The 12,472-nt window shown below is 42.5% G+C and overlaps 1 protein-coding gene and 1 pseudogene across 4 annotated transcripts; one reads left to right on the top strand and one right to left on the bottom strand.

Moving 5' to 3' along the window:
- The first annotated feature begins 1,195 nt into the window (after nucleotides 1–1,195).
- On the top strand, nucleotides 1,196–6,745 carry LOC103698346 (protein ACCELERATED CELL DEATH 6-like). 3 transcript variants are annotated; one of them, XM_039128316.3, is made up of 4 exons: nucleotides 1,196–1,890; nucleotides 3,257–4,344; nucleotides 5,078–5,616; nucleotides 5,762–6,745. In XM_039128316.3, the coding sequence occupies exons 2-4, from the start codon at nucleotides 3,582–3,584 to the stop codon at nucleotides 6,557–6,559; spliced, it is 2,100 nt and encodes a 699-aa protein (XP_038984244.2). In that variant the 5' UTR covers nucleotides 1,196–1,890; nucleotides 3,257–3,581; the 3' UTR covers nucleotides 6,560–6,745. The 3 variants fall into 3 exon arrangements, with proteins under 3 accessions (XP_038984244.2, XP_089782416.1, XP_089782417.1); XM_089926290.1 differs by lacking the exon at nucleotides 3,257–4,344 and having other exon boundaries at nucleotides 1,197–1,890; XM_089926291.1 differs by lacking the exons at nucleotides 1,196–1,890; nucleotides 3,257–4,344 and adding an exon at nucleotides 4,700–4,902.
- Nucleotides 6,746–9,379: 2,634 nt separating this feature from the next.
- LOC149751613 (uncharacterized) lies at nucleotides 9,380–11,575 on the bottom strand (annotated as a pseudogene). The gene is made up of 6 exons (XR_016397837.1): nucleotides 11,344–11,575; nucleotides 11,020–11,264; nucleotides 10,714–10,903; nucleotides 10,336–10,387; nucleotides 9,955–10,288; nucleotides 9,380–9,828 (listed from the first exon to the last, which is right to left on the bottom strand). The product of XR_016397837.1 is annotated as an uncharacterized LOC149751613 (transcript).
- Nucleotides 11,576–12,472: the final 897 nt, after the last annotated feature.

Here is a 12,472-nt window from a genome sequence, read left to right as displayed (position 1 = left end):
AGTTGCAGAGTGTGCAGAACGGCCATAAATGTGTGTCTAACGGCTAGTTTTCGTTGGGGATGGCTTAAATAGCCAGAGTGAACAGTAATAGAGTAATAGAGAGAGACTCCATTCAAAGCAAAAGAGATTTCCACCAACCAAAGCCTCTCTAGAGTAAATACAAGAGAAAGAAGGAAGAAGTGCATTGAAGTCTACTCTCCAACCGTCTTCCTCACATTCAAGGCTCTCCTCCTGACAGCAAATCTTCAGCACATTCAAGAGGAGTCAAAGAGTTTGAGAAGCCCCTTTCTCCACCTCCAAAAATCTGTTTGAGGGCTTCTAACTCTTCTTTGTTTATATTGTCTAAATACGCTTTTTAAGAAGCTTTCTTTTTTACTTGTTTCAAACTGTTTTTCTTACTTGATTCAATCAGGAGATTGAATCAAGGGTGTTAAGGTTTGTTGGTGAGCCGAGGTTAAAACCAACGGTGTAAGAGTTTGATTGTGATCCCGGAAAAACAATCGGGTGGTTCTAGTCGGTGAGCCTGTGAAAACCGACCGAGTTCGTTGTGATCTCGTAAAACAACAAGTTGGGTTGTGAGCTTGTAAAACAACCGGCTGTAATCCGAGGGATTATAGTGAACTCCCAAGTGAGGCTTGGGGAGTGGACGTAGGAGCAAGGGTTAGCTCCGAACCACTATAAAATCTCTTGTGTTTGTGATTGTTTCATTGTCTCTTCCTTTCCCTTCATCCACTGCATATAGTAACTAATTAATCCACTTGCAATAAGTTTTAATTAGTTACTCACAAGGTTTTTTAATTGCAATAATTACTTTAAACCCAATTCACCCCCCCCCCCCCGGGTTGTCTTTTTGGGCAACAGACACAGACACAATTCAATAGAAAATCGGATTTGGTCAGGTCGGATCCACTGCTACAATTTTTGATTTAATGGGTCACTTGGGTCGAGTCGAATTAGATTTATGTATAATGTTGACCCAATCTAAAAAATTTGGATCCTACGTGGATCCAACTCAAAAAATTTGGATCCGATTTGACTTATAACCTATTTTCATCCAAAATTATTATTACAATAATAAGTGACACCACTCAACAGTTGGCCCTGCAGCAATAAAAAAAAGCCTTGGGCCTCTAAAGGATAAAGTAGGGCCAACCCAACCTCTAGGCGACCTCTTGGACGACCTAAGGCCCCGGCACAAACGCCAACGCCCACCGCAGTCTAACCCCTATTCTGTTTGTCCTTGACCTTTATTTGATCCGCCCCAGCTGTCGCGATCTAGTGTTTCTGCGAGACTCTCTGCCGGATTTGGAGGTATTCTTCGCTCTATCTTGCTTCCCCGATCTCAAGATCGCGCTCCAAGCTCGGGTTTTCTGCTCTGATGTTCTTTGTTGGGGGAAAAGGCTAGGATTTTGATTTGATTTCATCGGTCGGAGAATCGGAGCGATAGTGAGGATGCCGTGCGTGGAGGCGACGGATCCGGCGGCGGCGGACAAGGACGCGGCGCCGTTCCTGGAGGTGGACCCGACGGGGAGGTACGGGCGGTACGGCGACCTTCTTGGTGCCGGGGCGGTGAAGAAGGTGTACAGGGCGTTCGACCGGGGGGGAGGATCGAGGTGGCGTGGAACCAGGTGCGGTACCGAAGCTTCAGCGAGGACCGAGCGATGATGGACCGGCTCTTCGCCGAGGTCCGGCACGAGAACATCATCGCGCTGTACCGGGTGTGGATGGACTCCGAGCGCAGCACCCTCAACTTCATCACCGAGGTCTGCACCTCCGGCGACCTCCGCGAGTACCGGAAGCGCCACCGCCACGTCTCCCTCAAGGCTCTCAAGAAGTGGTCCCGCCAGATCCTCATGGGGGGATGTTTGCCAAGGAAGTCCATTTTAGAAGGTGAGTAGAAGGTGAGGAACATTGCGTCTTTTTAATTTTAATAATTCTGTTCTTTCTTTTCTTTTTTTTTTTTTGTTAGTTTTGTAAAGCCATATGTCAGTTTTTTTTTTTTTTTTGAGAATTTTAGTAAGAACAGAACAGTTTGTAGGTTTTTTTTTTTTCCTCCCCTTCTAGAATCTAAAGTTACCATTTTGTTGGATGAAAGAGAGATTTTGAAGGGTTTGCTTGGCTTTTGGGTCCTAAGAGGACTCACGAGTATCTGTTCCTGGGGTTTTAAGTCTCTTAGAGATGAATACGAGGAAAGACTAAGAAATTTGGTTGGAGTTACATGAATCTTTCAATTTAGAATCACTAATCCGACTTTTCGTCTTTGTCTGGAGTTCGGAGAAATTAGGAATTTAATGATTTTTTTTATTTCTAAAATAGATTTGCTTTTTTTAAAAAAGTTTTTTTAGGAATTTTTTTTTCAAAAATAGTTTAAAGAAAATATTCATTCTAGGTGACGGTGAAAGAAACTTTGTGTTGGATTGACAGTTGACACATTGCCAGATCCATATTTTTTTATAATTTGTAGAAGTCCTATGAGAAGACATGCACATCAGATCTGTAAAGAAGACCGAGTCGTTTCTCTGTAACGGCTGACTGCTATGGTGCCTGATTATTTTATTTTCCAATTTGATTTTCTCATGTATTTTAAGTTTGTTCAGTTCATATTTTGTTTGGATTTATTTATGCTTAATGATTTTTGCTAGAAATGCCAGCTTTTTGAATAACTTTATAGTTTGTTTTAGATTAGAAAAAATATTGTTTTAATTTTTAAATTTTTTTAAAGCACTGTGAATATTTTAATATTGATAGTTTCAATCTATTTTTAAAGTTAAAAATTTTAAATTCTTTTTATAAACAGCTAGCTAAATTATATTTAAATAAATTTTAAAATATTTTGTATTAATTAAAAAATTTTATTATTATATATATATTTTTTTTAGTGAGCTCGCTTTCGGTCTCTCTAAAATAACCCACCCCACCTTATATAAGCGACAAACAAAAGAGGCCACGTTTGCGCCAGACCCCACGAAACTTCTCGCTCTCCTCCATTACGGGCCCCAGTTGGACATCCATGCATCTCTTCCTGGATGGTTGCTGCAATGCCATGTGGTACGTTTCGCGATGTTGCCGTAAGAAAGTGGTCTTTTTTGTTTGCCACTTATATAAGGTGGAGTGGGTTATTTTTGGGAGACCTTAACGCCTCTGGAGGTTCGAGTCTTTCTTTGTTCGTACTGCAAGTGGTGTTACTTATTTAAGTTGGGTTGGATTATTTTAGGAAGACCTTGACCCCTCTCGAGGCCTAAGTCTCTCTTTGCAGCGACCATCCAGAAGAGATGCATGGATGTCCAGCTGGGGCCCGCAATGGAGGAGAGCGGGAAGTTTCGTGGGGGCTGGCACCACCAACGTGTCGTTCACTCTGAGGTAAGAAAAGTGGCGAGTCTTTTGTTGTCACTTTTGCTTGCCTTTTGTGCATACTTCTCCATAAATAAATTTGGATGGGTTTATCGCCTCCCCTTCAAGAGAGAGAGAGAGAGAGAGAGGTCTTTCGAGTACACTGAAACTATAGCCGAGCCCCTTCAATTAAAAGATAGATAGCAGTCCTTGGAGCACACAAAGCTACCGAAATTAAAGCCGAGGAGAGCATGACTAGCACAACAGCACAAACAGATTCCAATTTTGAAGTTCCTCTGGGCGAAGTTCCACCCTTTCGCATATCCATGAATCCTATATTGCTCAAATCAGCAAGATCAGGAGATAAAAGAATTCTGGATGGGTTACTACGACCAAGAGATTTTTCTTCTGGAGCTTCAGTGGGGGAGATCGCAATAATAGTACGAGAGGATGCTCCAACACAAGAAGATACCCGTTGCCTCCTTGGAGTCACACTGGAGGGGAACACGGCCCTCCATATAGTTGCTAGCCGAGGTCATTTCGAGATTGCCAAGAAGATCTGCCATAGAGAGATCTCTCTTTTGGGAGCACCAAACACGAGGCTCGACACTCCATTGCATTGCGCTGCAAGGGCTGGGTATGACCAGATTGTCTCCCTCATCATCCACTCTGCAAGGGAGGGTGAGATCGAAGAAAGGAGAGTGCTGAGGGCGAGGAACAGGGACGAGGCAAATGCTTTGCACGAGGCCGCCAAATATAACCATGCGAGCGTGGCCGAAGTACTGATGGATGCGGATGCCAGACTGCCACCCATGCCAAACGATGACAGACTGGCTTCCATGCTTAATGATGCCGGCATGTCTCCGCTCTATCTGGCCATCGCGATAGAATCTCTCGATGTAGCCAAAGCCTTGCTACGATCTTCCTCCTGGGATTGGGAGAATCCTTCTCTAGAATCTTATGCAGGCCCTAACAAGAAAACGGCGTTGCATGCAGCTGTTCTCCTGAGTCGAGGTAATTGAGCTTTCGACCTACATATTGATCTCGCTTTTTTTGTTGTTGCAGAAACGTGCTTAGAACACCACCTTGTCATACGAAGTATATATGAAACCACCATTTCATTTATGTAATGATCATAATACAAAAGAAACAAGGAAGCTATATCCAATAATACAGCAAAACAAGGCCTTTCGAGAGCGTACAGGCAACCGCTGTACACACCCACCAAAATAGATCTATCTTACCTACAGAAAAAATAATGAAACAAAGAAAAGAAAAGCACAGCCACCTAGGAATCTTTCCCTCAACCTCAGAAGATCCAAAAAGTGGGAATTAAGCAACTACTTACCGCAATTATTCACTAGCTAGGAAGAACCCGAACCTTAAGAGATTGGCCTCTTCTTTTTTTTTTGATGGTAAGTGAGGCAAGATTGCCAACTGACTTTTATTGAAATTAAGGGATTGGCCCAAAAATGAAGTAACCGGGATGTTGTCGGGACCGGATGTGATCGAGTGGATCAGCTTGGCCTCCTTCTTAGCTGGTGCTGTTCCTGCCCATTTAGGCTTATCGAGGTTCAGTCGGCAACTTTCGGTCACCTTGCGTAACTTCCCTCATAACAAATAACAAACTTTGATTTTTTCTTCTTTTAGTGTTCTTGTGATGATTCACCATTTGACTAAATATCTTAATAGATGCACTTGTCTAACACAAGTACTCACGATACCTTTCATGATGCTTACGTGATAGAAATTACACGAGTCTTATTGGATCGGAAGCCCATGCTTGCCAAAGGTGTCGATTCTTCTGGGGGAATTCCTCTTCATTATGCAGCTTTAGATGGTCATCATGATACGGTGAAGCTATTATTAAAGCGCGATCCCTCTACAGCCTACCAACCAGATGCCAATGGCTCATTTTCCATACACATGGCAGCTAGAAGGGGAAATGTTCGTATGCTTAATCAGATTTTAGAACAATGCCCGGATACAGATGAATTATTAGACGGAAGGGGGAGGAATTTTCTTCAAGTTGCATTCCAATGGGGAAACTTATATGCGGTCAAGAAAATTATCTCCAAGAGACCGGATCTCAGGAAGCTGTTAAATGACCAGGATAACGAGGGAAACACGCTGTTACACACGGCTGTTAAAAACAGTGACAAAGCGAGCATGCATTTTCTTCTCCGGGACAAAACTGTATGCGTCAACGTTATCAACCACGACGGCTTCACCCCTCTCGACTTGGCTTACGGAATGTTGGATGAAGGCCAGCTGCAATTCTGGACGGTAAAACTCTTAACGACCTCGTGCATGTTTTGCTTGCCATACATCACAAGCCGTAGTCTCTCTCTCGCGCGCGCATAAGCTGTAGTGCTCTCAATCTTTCAACTGATCTTTCCTTTTATGTTCTAAAATTTTTCTTGCACCGTAGAATTCAAAATTCTGCATTGCCAGCTGCTTGGCTTTAACAAAGGCTCTGCCCAGTCCACGAGAATTGCATGATTTAGAGAGCGGTAAATTATCCAGTGATGAGACCAAAGAGAAGCTGTCCGGCGAGGATAAGTTCAAAAAAAAATCATCCAACGTCGAGGGCAACGCAATCGGGCGACGGATAGAATTTGCCAAAAATATTGGGATTGTTATGGTGTTGATTGCTACGGTCACATTTGCTGCTGCTTTCACCGTCCCCGGGGGGTACATACAAGATGATCATCCAGGCCGTGGCACAGCAGTTCTAGCAAAAGAGTATGCCTTCAATGTATTCCTAGTCTCAGATGCCGCCGCGATGGTCTCCTCCATGTTAGCCACAGTCTGGCTCATCCATTCAGGAATATCGACAATTGATTCACGTCATCGCCTAGAAGTCCTTGGCGGGGCTCTAGTTTGTCTATGGGTGGCATTTGCGGGCATGTTCACTGCATTCGCGATGGGTATATATGTAGTGTTGCCTCTCAACCACAACGGTATCGGCGTTCTTTTATGCGTCTTTGCTGGCGTAGTCCCTATTCCTGCTTATCTGGTGCCAAATTATAGCTTCTATACTTTCCTGAAAACAGTAATAATCAGGCAAGGCTATAGAAAATGTATTTGGCCAACCACACACCTGGATGATAAGAAACATTTTGATCCTCATGGACCTCATTGGCTGACCTGTGCACATCTCATTAGTTTTCTGTTTATGACATTCGGCCCTAATGCTCTCTTTTTTCTGTTAGCAGCAGCACTTTAGCATCGGTGGCCGACAGAATGTCCAAAGATAGATTGTGCATTGCATTGGGAGTAATATTTTAATGCTCTCTTTTTTATTTTTCACATGTAAATTTTTCTCTCTATGCTAAAAATATTGGCTTTTATGGACGTGGCAATAAAATGTTTGCTCTTTTGCTGTCTTGTAAATAGACAGGAATTTTCTCGACCTTCTTTGACTGAGCAGAGATTACAGCTTCACTTGGTTTTGAGATAGAATTAAATGATGAAGGCATGTACTGAAGATTGCAATTTTGGTATTGGATTCTCTTGTAAAATATGCACCATAGGATCCAAACTCACTTTTGGGTGCATGCAATTTAAGATCTAGGATTCTTTATGGTGCTTATATTGCATTGCTGTCCTGGATGGTTGCCACATCATCCGATTATGGAGATGGTGGCTTTTAAACATGGCATGGTATACAAGGTTCATAATACACCATATATGACATCAAAATGGCCGCCTTTTTTTGATAGTCGTCAATCTCTGTGATTAGATAATGTAGCGGCTATCCAGAATTGTACCACTTTCTACGGTGCAAATCGTGCATAGTAAATGATATGAACTCCTAATTTAACTATTCTCCATGAGGGAAGATTTTTTTTACTAGTTTTCATGGAACTTGTCGACACATAGCATCTTGTTGAATTGTAAAAGGATGGAATTCCCCAACTCAAGGGCCAAAGACAAGCAGAAGGTGGGAAAATTCTAGGCAGCGGTTTGAATCACAAGGCATCTACTGACCTAAATAGGGGAGGCTAGAGCAGTAGTCCTTGGAGCACAACTGCTGAAACTTTGGCCAACGAAGAGAGCATGACTACCATCAGCAAAAAAAAAGAGAGCGTGACAAGAATTCTGGATGAGTTACTACGATCTGAAGATTTTTCTTCTAGAGCTTCGGTCGGGGAGATTGCAATAACAGTACCAGTGGGTGCTCCAACATAAGAAAATACCAGCTGCCTCCTTGGAGTTACACTAGAGGGGAACACGGTCCTCCATATAGCTGCTAGACGAGGACATCTCGAGATTGCCAAGGAGATATGTCATAAAGAGATCTCTCTTTTGGCAGCACCAAACACGAGGCTCGACACACTACAAAAGAAAGGATATCTCCCGGCGCTTTTTTTGGTCTATCCCGACGCTTTTAAGCGTCGGCGAATTTCCAGCCACGCATCACAAAGCGTGGGTCAGACGTCGGGCAGGTGGGCGTGGGTCGGGTTTAACCCGACGCGTCAAAAAAGCGTCGTCGCTCTATGCCGACGCTTTTAAGCGTCGTTCACGTTATACAAACCCGACGCTTAAAAGCGTCGGCGTACTTCAACCGACGCTTCCCACCGTATTGTGTTGGACTATGCCGACGCTTTTAAGCGTCATTCATTTTAAACAAACCCGACGCTTAAAAGCGTCGGCGTACTTCAACCCACGCTTCCCTCCGTATGTTGTGTTTGACTATGCCGACGCTTTTAAGTGTCGTTCATTTTATACAAAACCGACGCTTAAAAGCGTCGGCGTACTTCAACCCACGCTCCCCACCGTATTTTGTGTTTGACTATGCCGACGCTTTTAAGCGTCGTTCATTTTATACAAACCCGACGCTTAAAAGCGTCGGCGTACTTCAACCCACGCTTCATGCCGTATGTTGTTTTGGACTATGCCGACGCTTAAAAGCGTCGGCATAGTCAAACCTATGGGTTGCGTACTTCTGGTAGTTGTGAACTTGAGGTTTGCTTTCTGTCTCTATATTGAAGACCACCAGCATCTTCACCATCCAAGGCTGTGTCCCTTGAAAAAGACACAGGTGTCTTCTTAAGAGGCTCAACTATCACACAGCAACTCAATTTCAGACGACAATTATAAAACATCTAAATAGACAATGAACAAGGATTAACATATTATTATGCTTAAACATAAAAAAGGAGGATCTTGATTGGGTACAAGTCCATCTTGGAGATTGAGTGAAAGATTCTAAATCCAAGAAAGACAGGCAGTATATATACTAAGAAGCCCTGTAACTGAAACCATAAACATTTGGAGTAACATGCTCTTACCCAAGGGTTGGATTTTCGATTAACAGTCAATCTTGCAACAAAAAAGAGCTGAAGCAGCAGCTACTGATGGCAAGAACTGAACACAGCCATAGTCAAGTAAGCTCAACTCTGCAAGGTATCTGCCTAAGAACTCCAGCAGAGGAGGATGCTGTAACAGAAGGTGAAAAACCACTATGAATAAATGAACCAGAAGAATTGCAACCTCCAAGGCTAACAGGGTGGGCATGCTGTATTTTCATCCAGACCAAAAAGATTTCTAGAAACAAGTGGATCAGTTCTTCTTTGAGTATTTCAATTTGAACAGGGTGTCCTATAATTGCTTTGCCATTCAATCTGCTCATCAGAGAAACCAGAGGAACATGCTCACCTTGATAACTTGCTTGAACCTTCAAATCCACATCAAACAGCATAGGCCTCATGTTAGCAACATGGTAAATACTGCAGTTTGGACTGAAAGTTAGAGCATTGCCAGGAGAATATGGTTTAAAAGAACTTTGTTAATATGAGCTGCCAGCTTGACTTTAAAAAAAAGAAAGAATAACTAAAAAAATGTAGAACGCAGTGCTTTCTTTTTTTTATTTCTCATTTAGAAGCAAAACGTTTACCAGAAAAGTAACCTACTTGTTCTTAAGGATTTAAAACATGGTCAGTGGAGGGTACCCAGAGCTTTGTTCTTATAAGCTGCCAGCTTTGAATTTACAAAAATAAAAAGAAGAGATATACAACTATATACTTCTTTTTCTCATAAAACTTTGGAAGCTACTGCAGCTAGAATTACATTGAGAGCAAACAATTACAACAAATTAGAACCTACTTCAAGTGTACTTACAAGTTCAATGACTAGAGAAGGATTCTATCAGTCAAAATACTTAAAATAGCGAAAATGACATAATTTACACGGATTAATCACGAAATTATGACAGTACTGATAATGGTTTCTTACATTCCAAAGAGATTACCCCACTCCATCATGTAGTTACTAAAATTATACTCTGGTATGTACATCAGTACATGAGGTCAGCTTCTCCATCCACCCCAAATTCTCCAACTAGAGGATGGTAAGTAACTGTTGAGAAGACGAGGTAGGGCTGCCCTCACCCTCGCCGCCGCCACCGTTGTAGCCAGAAGCTCCATTCACTGCTTGGGAGAGCTTCCTCATGGACACTTCGGCCTCTGCAAGTTTCTCCTTTAGTTTCATAAGCTGCATGCCAAACAAAATACTTGGTTATCTTCTCCGATGAGCCTCAATAACTATGGAGCATCTTTATATGATGCAGTTCTTGAATACTAAACCACATCTATAGTAACTTGGAAGAGAGAAGCAGACCTCATTCTCAAGGTGGCATTTCTCGACGACGACGGTGTCGTGGGCCGACTTAAGCTTGAGATACTCCTCCTCCAGATGCTTGTTCTTGTACCTCGCCCTTCGGTTCTGGAATCAAACCGCAACCTGCTTCGGGTCTAGGCCGAGCTCGCCGGCGAGGTGCACCTTCCTCCCTGACTCCAATTTTTTCTCCTTCACGAAGCTCATCTCCAAGAATTTGACTTGCTGATCACTGAGCCTCCTCTTCTTTGCCTCTCCCCCTGCACCATCCACCTTTGCCTTCCTCCTCTTCCGACGTGTCCTTGTCTCCCCTGCACATAGCAAGAAATAAAATGTTTAGCTCAAGAAAAGCCAGCCCAAGCTCGAAACACTAAATATTCTTACATCTTGACACTTAAAGCTAATGGACTAACACTGAACTCTGATGGACCTTCTCCTGCACTCAAAGCTAATACGATTAAAGTAAAGCCTCTATAGTTGTATCACGTGGATCTTCATTTATATCTTCCAAGCATTTAAGCCACAACCTCGCTTGCTCGCTCTCAACATGGAAATCCACCATACATCTTACTGATCCATGAAACGGGAAAGAAGTACTAAAGAAATATAAAAAAGGAAGGGAAGGTGGAGGGGAAGGAGTAAGGGCAGCTAAAAGAAGCGGAACAGCAAAACAAAGAAAAACACCGAAATGGATGTTCAGCAGCACAACAAATTACCCAGCCAGCTCAAAACTCTTAAGTCAGAAATATAAACAGCAATTACCAGAACAACAGGATCTATCTCTACAGGAAAACAACTCAAAAAAGAAAAAAAAGACAATCCGTCTTACCTTCTCCTCTGTCATACCTTCGCGCTTGAAGTCCGTCTTCAATTTTGCTTTATATTCTTTCCATTTACGATTGAGGGACTTTAGCACCCAATCATGGCTCTCTGGAGGGAGTACAAACTTACCCTACAACAAGATTCAGAATGTTATAATAATATTAAACATTTAAAATAAAATTATAATACTAAGCAAATTAATATACAGGAGGTGTCGAATTAAAAAGAATAAATTCAATTCATTACCTCTATAAGTCTAAGAAGCTCAACCTTATACGAAGGAAGCATGTCATTCCACTTCGTATAGTTGAGCGGACACAGCTGACCCTTGCGTGCAACCGATCCTAAAAAGCTTGATAGAAGACTTCCAGCTCTATTGATGGGCTGCCCCAATTCGTTGCATCGGATGATGATCTTCTCACCCGGAGGAAGCTTCCACACATCCTTTGCTTGAGTGGGTCCCCGTCTCGTCCTCACCGTCCCTTGTCCATCTATTCAAATTAAATAAAATATGTCTTAAAAAGTTAAAGACAAATATGAACATAAAATATGAACTTTAAATCGAATTACCCTGGATCCGGAGCTCATCCTCCGGGCAATCAACAGGAGGCTCGTGCTGAGATCCTGACTCGTGCTGCTGGTGCTCATATGGCTGCTGGGACTGCAGGGACTGCTCAGAAGTAGATCCCACCTGAGAATGCTGGAACTCCACATCTCTAAATCGCCTCCCTCGGGGCATATTGTTACCTGGTATGTACAAAAAAGAATCAATATTTGGTTAAATGATAAATTTATACTAAATAAAGGGTTAATAAATTTATGCTCTTAGTCCCAAACGCAGCTATACATCACGGGGGAATTTGATGTCTCTTATTCATCGACCATCTCGAAATGGTTAAACTAAAGGCGAACTAACGAGTTGGACAAATCTATTCTCTCCCTCTTCTGTAGATCTCTGTTTTATTTTGTCTGGCGGCTCACAGCCAGATTGTATTACTTGGGACCAACCTAACTAAAACCTGCAACTAACGATGCTAAAAATTTCTACCCGGAACTGGACTGCCCACCCAAACCCACACTGAAATACCCAATTACCAGGAACATCAACCTATAATACAAAGTCTGCAACTCCATGCTGATAAGGAAGGAATTGGGAACAAAGGCAGGCTGATGACGAGATCAAATCTAATCGCTGGAGCAAATGAAAGCGAACAGCCTGTTCAAAGTTGGAACCAAATTTCTGGTGGCAGAAGCATATTTTAAATCCTATTAGTTTTTCACAGCCCACTTTTGAGAATCCTTGACATCATAAGCGGTAGAAATAGCTACATAATCTTGCACCGCTCGCTTCCTTCACTATTCCAACGTGTGCGCCGCAGCTGGATTCTGTTCATCCACGATACTGTCACTTTTCTGAATGCCAGTACCCAAGAAGCAGCATGCCGGCAGGTGCAAATGAAGGCTGAACAATCACGGGACTCAGCATGTCTTAACCTGCTCTCATCCATCAGTTAAGAAGCAGACAGCACAGTTCTTTAAACAATTTCACTAATATAATATATTTACAAAAATTAGTTCATGAACTGTCATCAACCTTGACATGTTAATGCATCAACTTGATTTTAAATTATATTCATAACTAATTGTCCTAAAGCTGGCACTAAATAGTTGGAAAAAGGTTGATGGTTATGGTAGTCTG

Source organism: Phoenix dactylifera, chromosome 11, assembly GCF_051530095.1.
Source record: "Phoenix dactylifera cultivar Ajwa chromosome 11, Ajwa_hap1_PhDact_Kaust_v1.1, whole genome shotgun sequence".
In the NCBI taxonomy this organism is placed as follows: Eukaryota; Viridiplantae; Streptophyta; class Magnoliopsida; order Arecales; family Arecaceae; genus Phoenix; species Phoenix dactylifera.
Note: the sequence above shows the minus strand (reverse complement) of the source record. Positions and strands in the feature narration are given on the sequence as shown.

What these genes read in the sequence shown, in the direction of transcription:
- LOC103698346 (XM_039128316.3), top strand. Translation starts at nt 3,582, where the DNA reads ATGACTAGCACAACAGCACAAACAGATTCCAATTTTGAAGTTCCTCTG. An exon ending in AGCTGTTCTCCTGAGTCGAG is followed by an intron (nt 4,345 to 5,077) that starts GTAATTGAGCTT and finishes CTTACGTGATAG; the next exon opens with AAATTACACGAGTCTTATTG. An exon ending in GCCAGCTGCAATTCTGGACG is followed by an intron (nt 5,617 to 5,761) that starts GTAAAACTCTTA and finishes CTTGCACCGTAG; the next exon opens with AATTCAAAATTCTGCATTGC.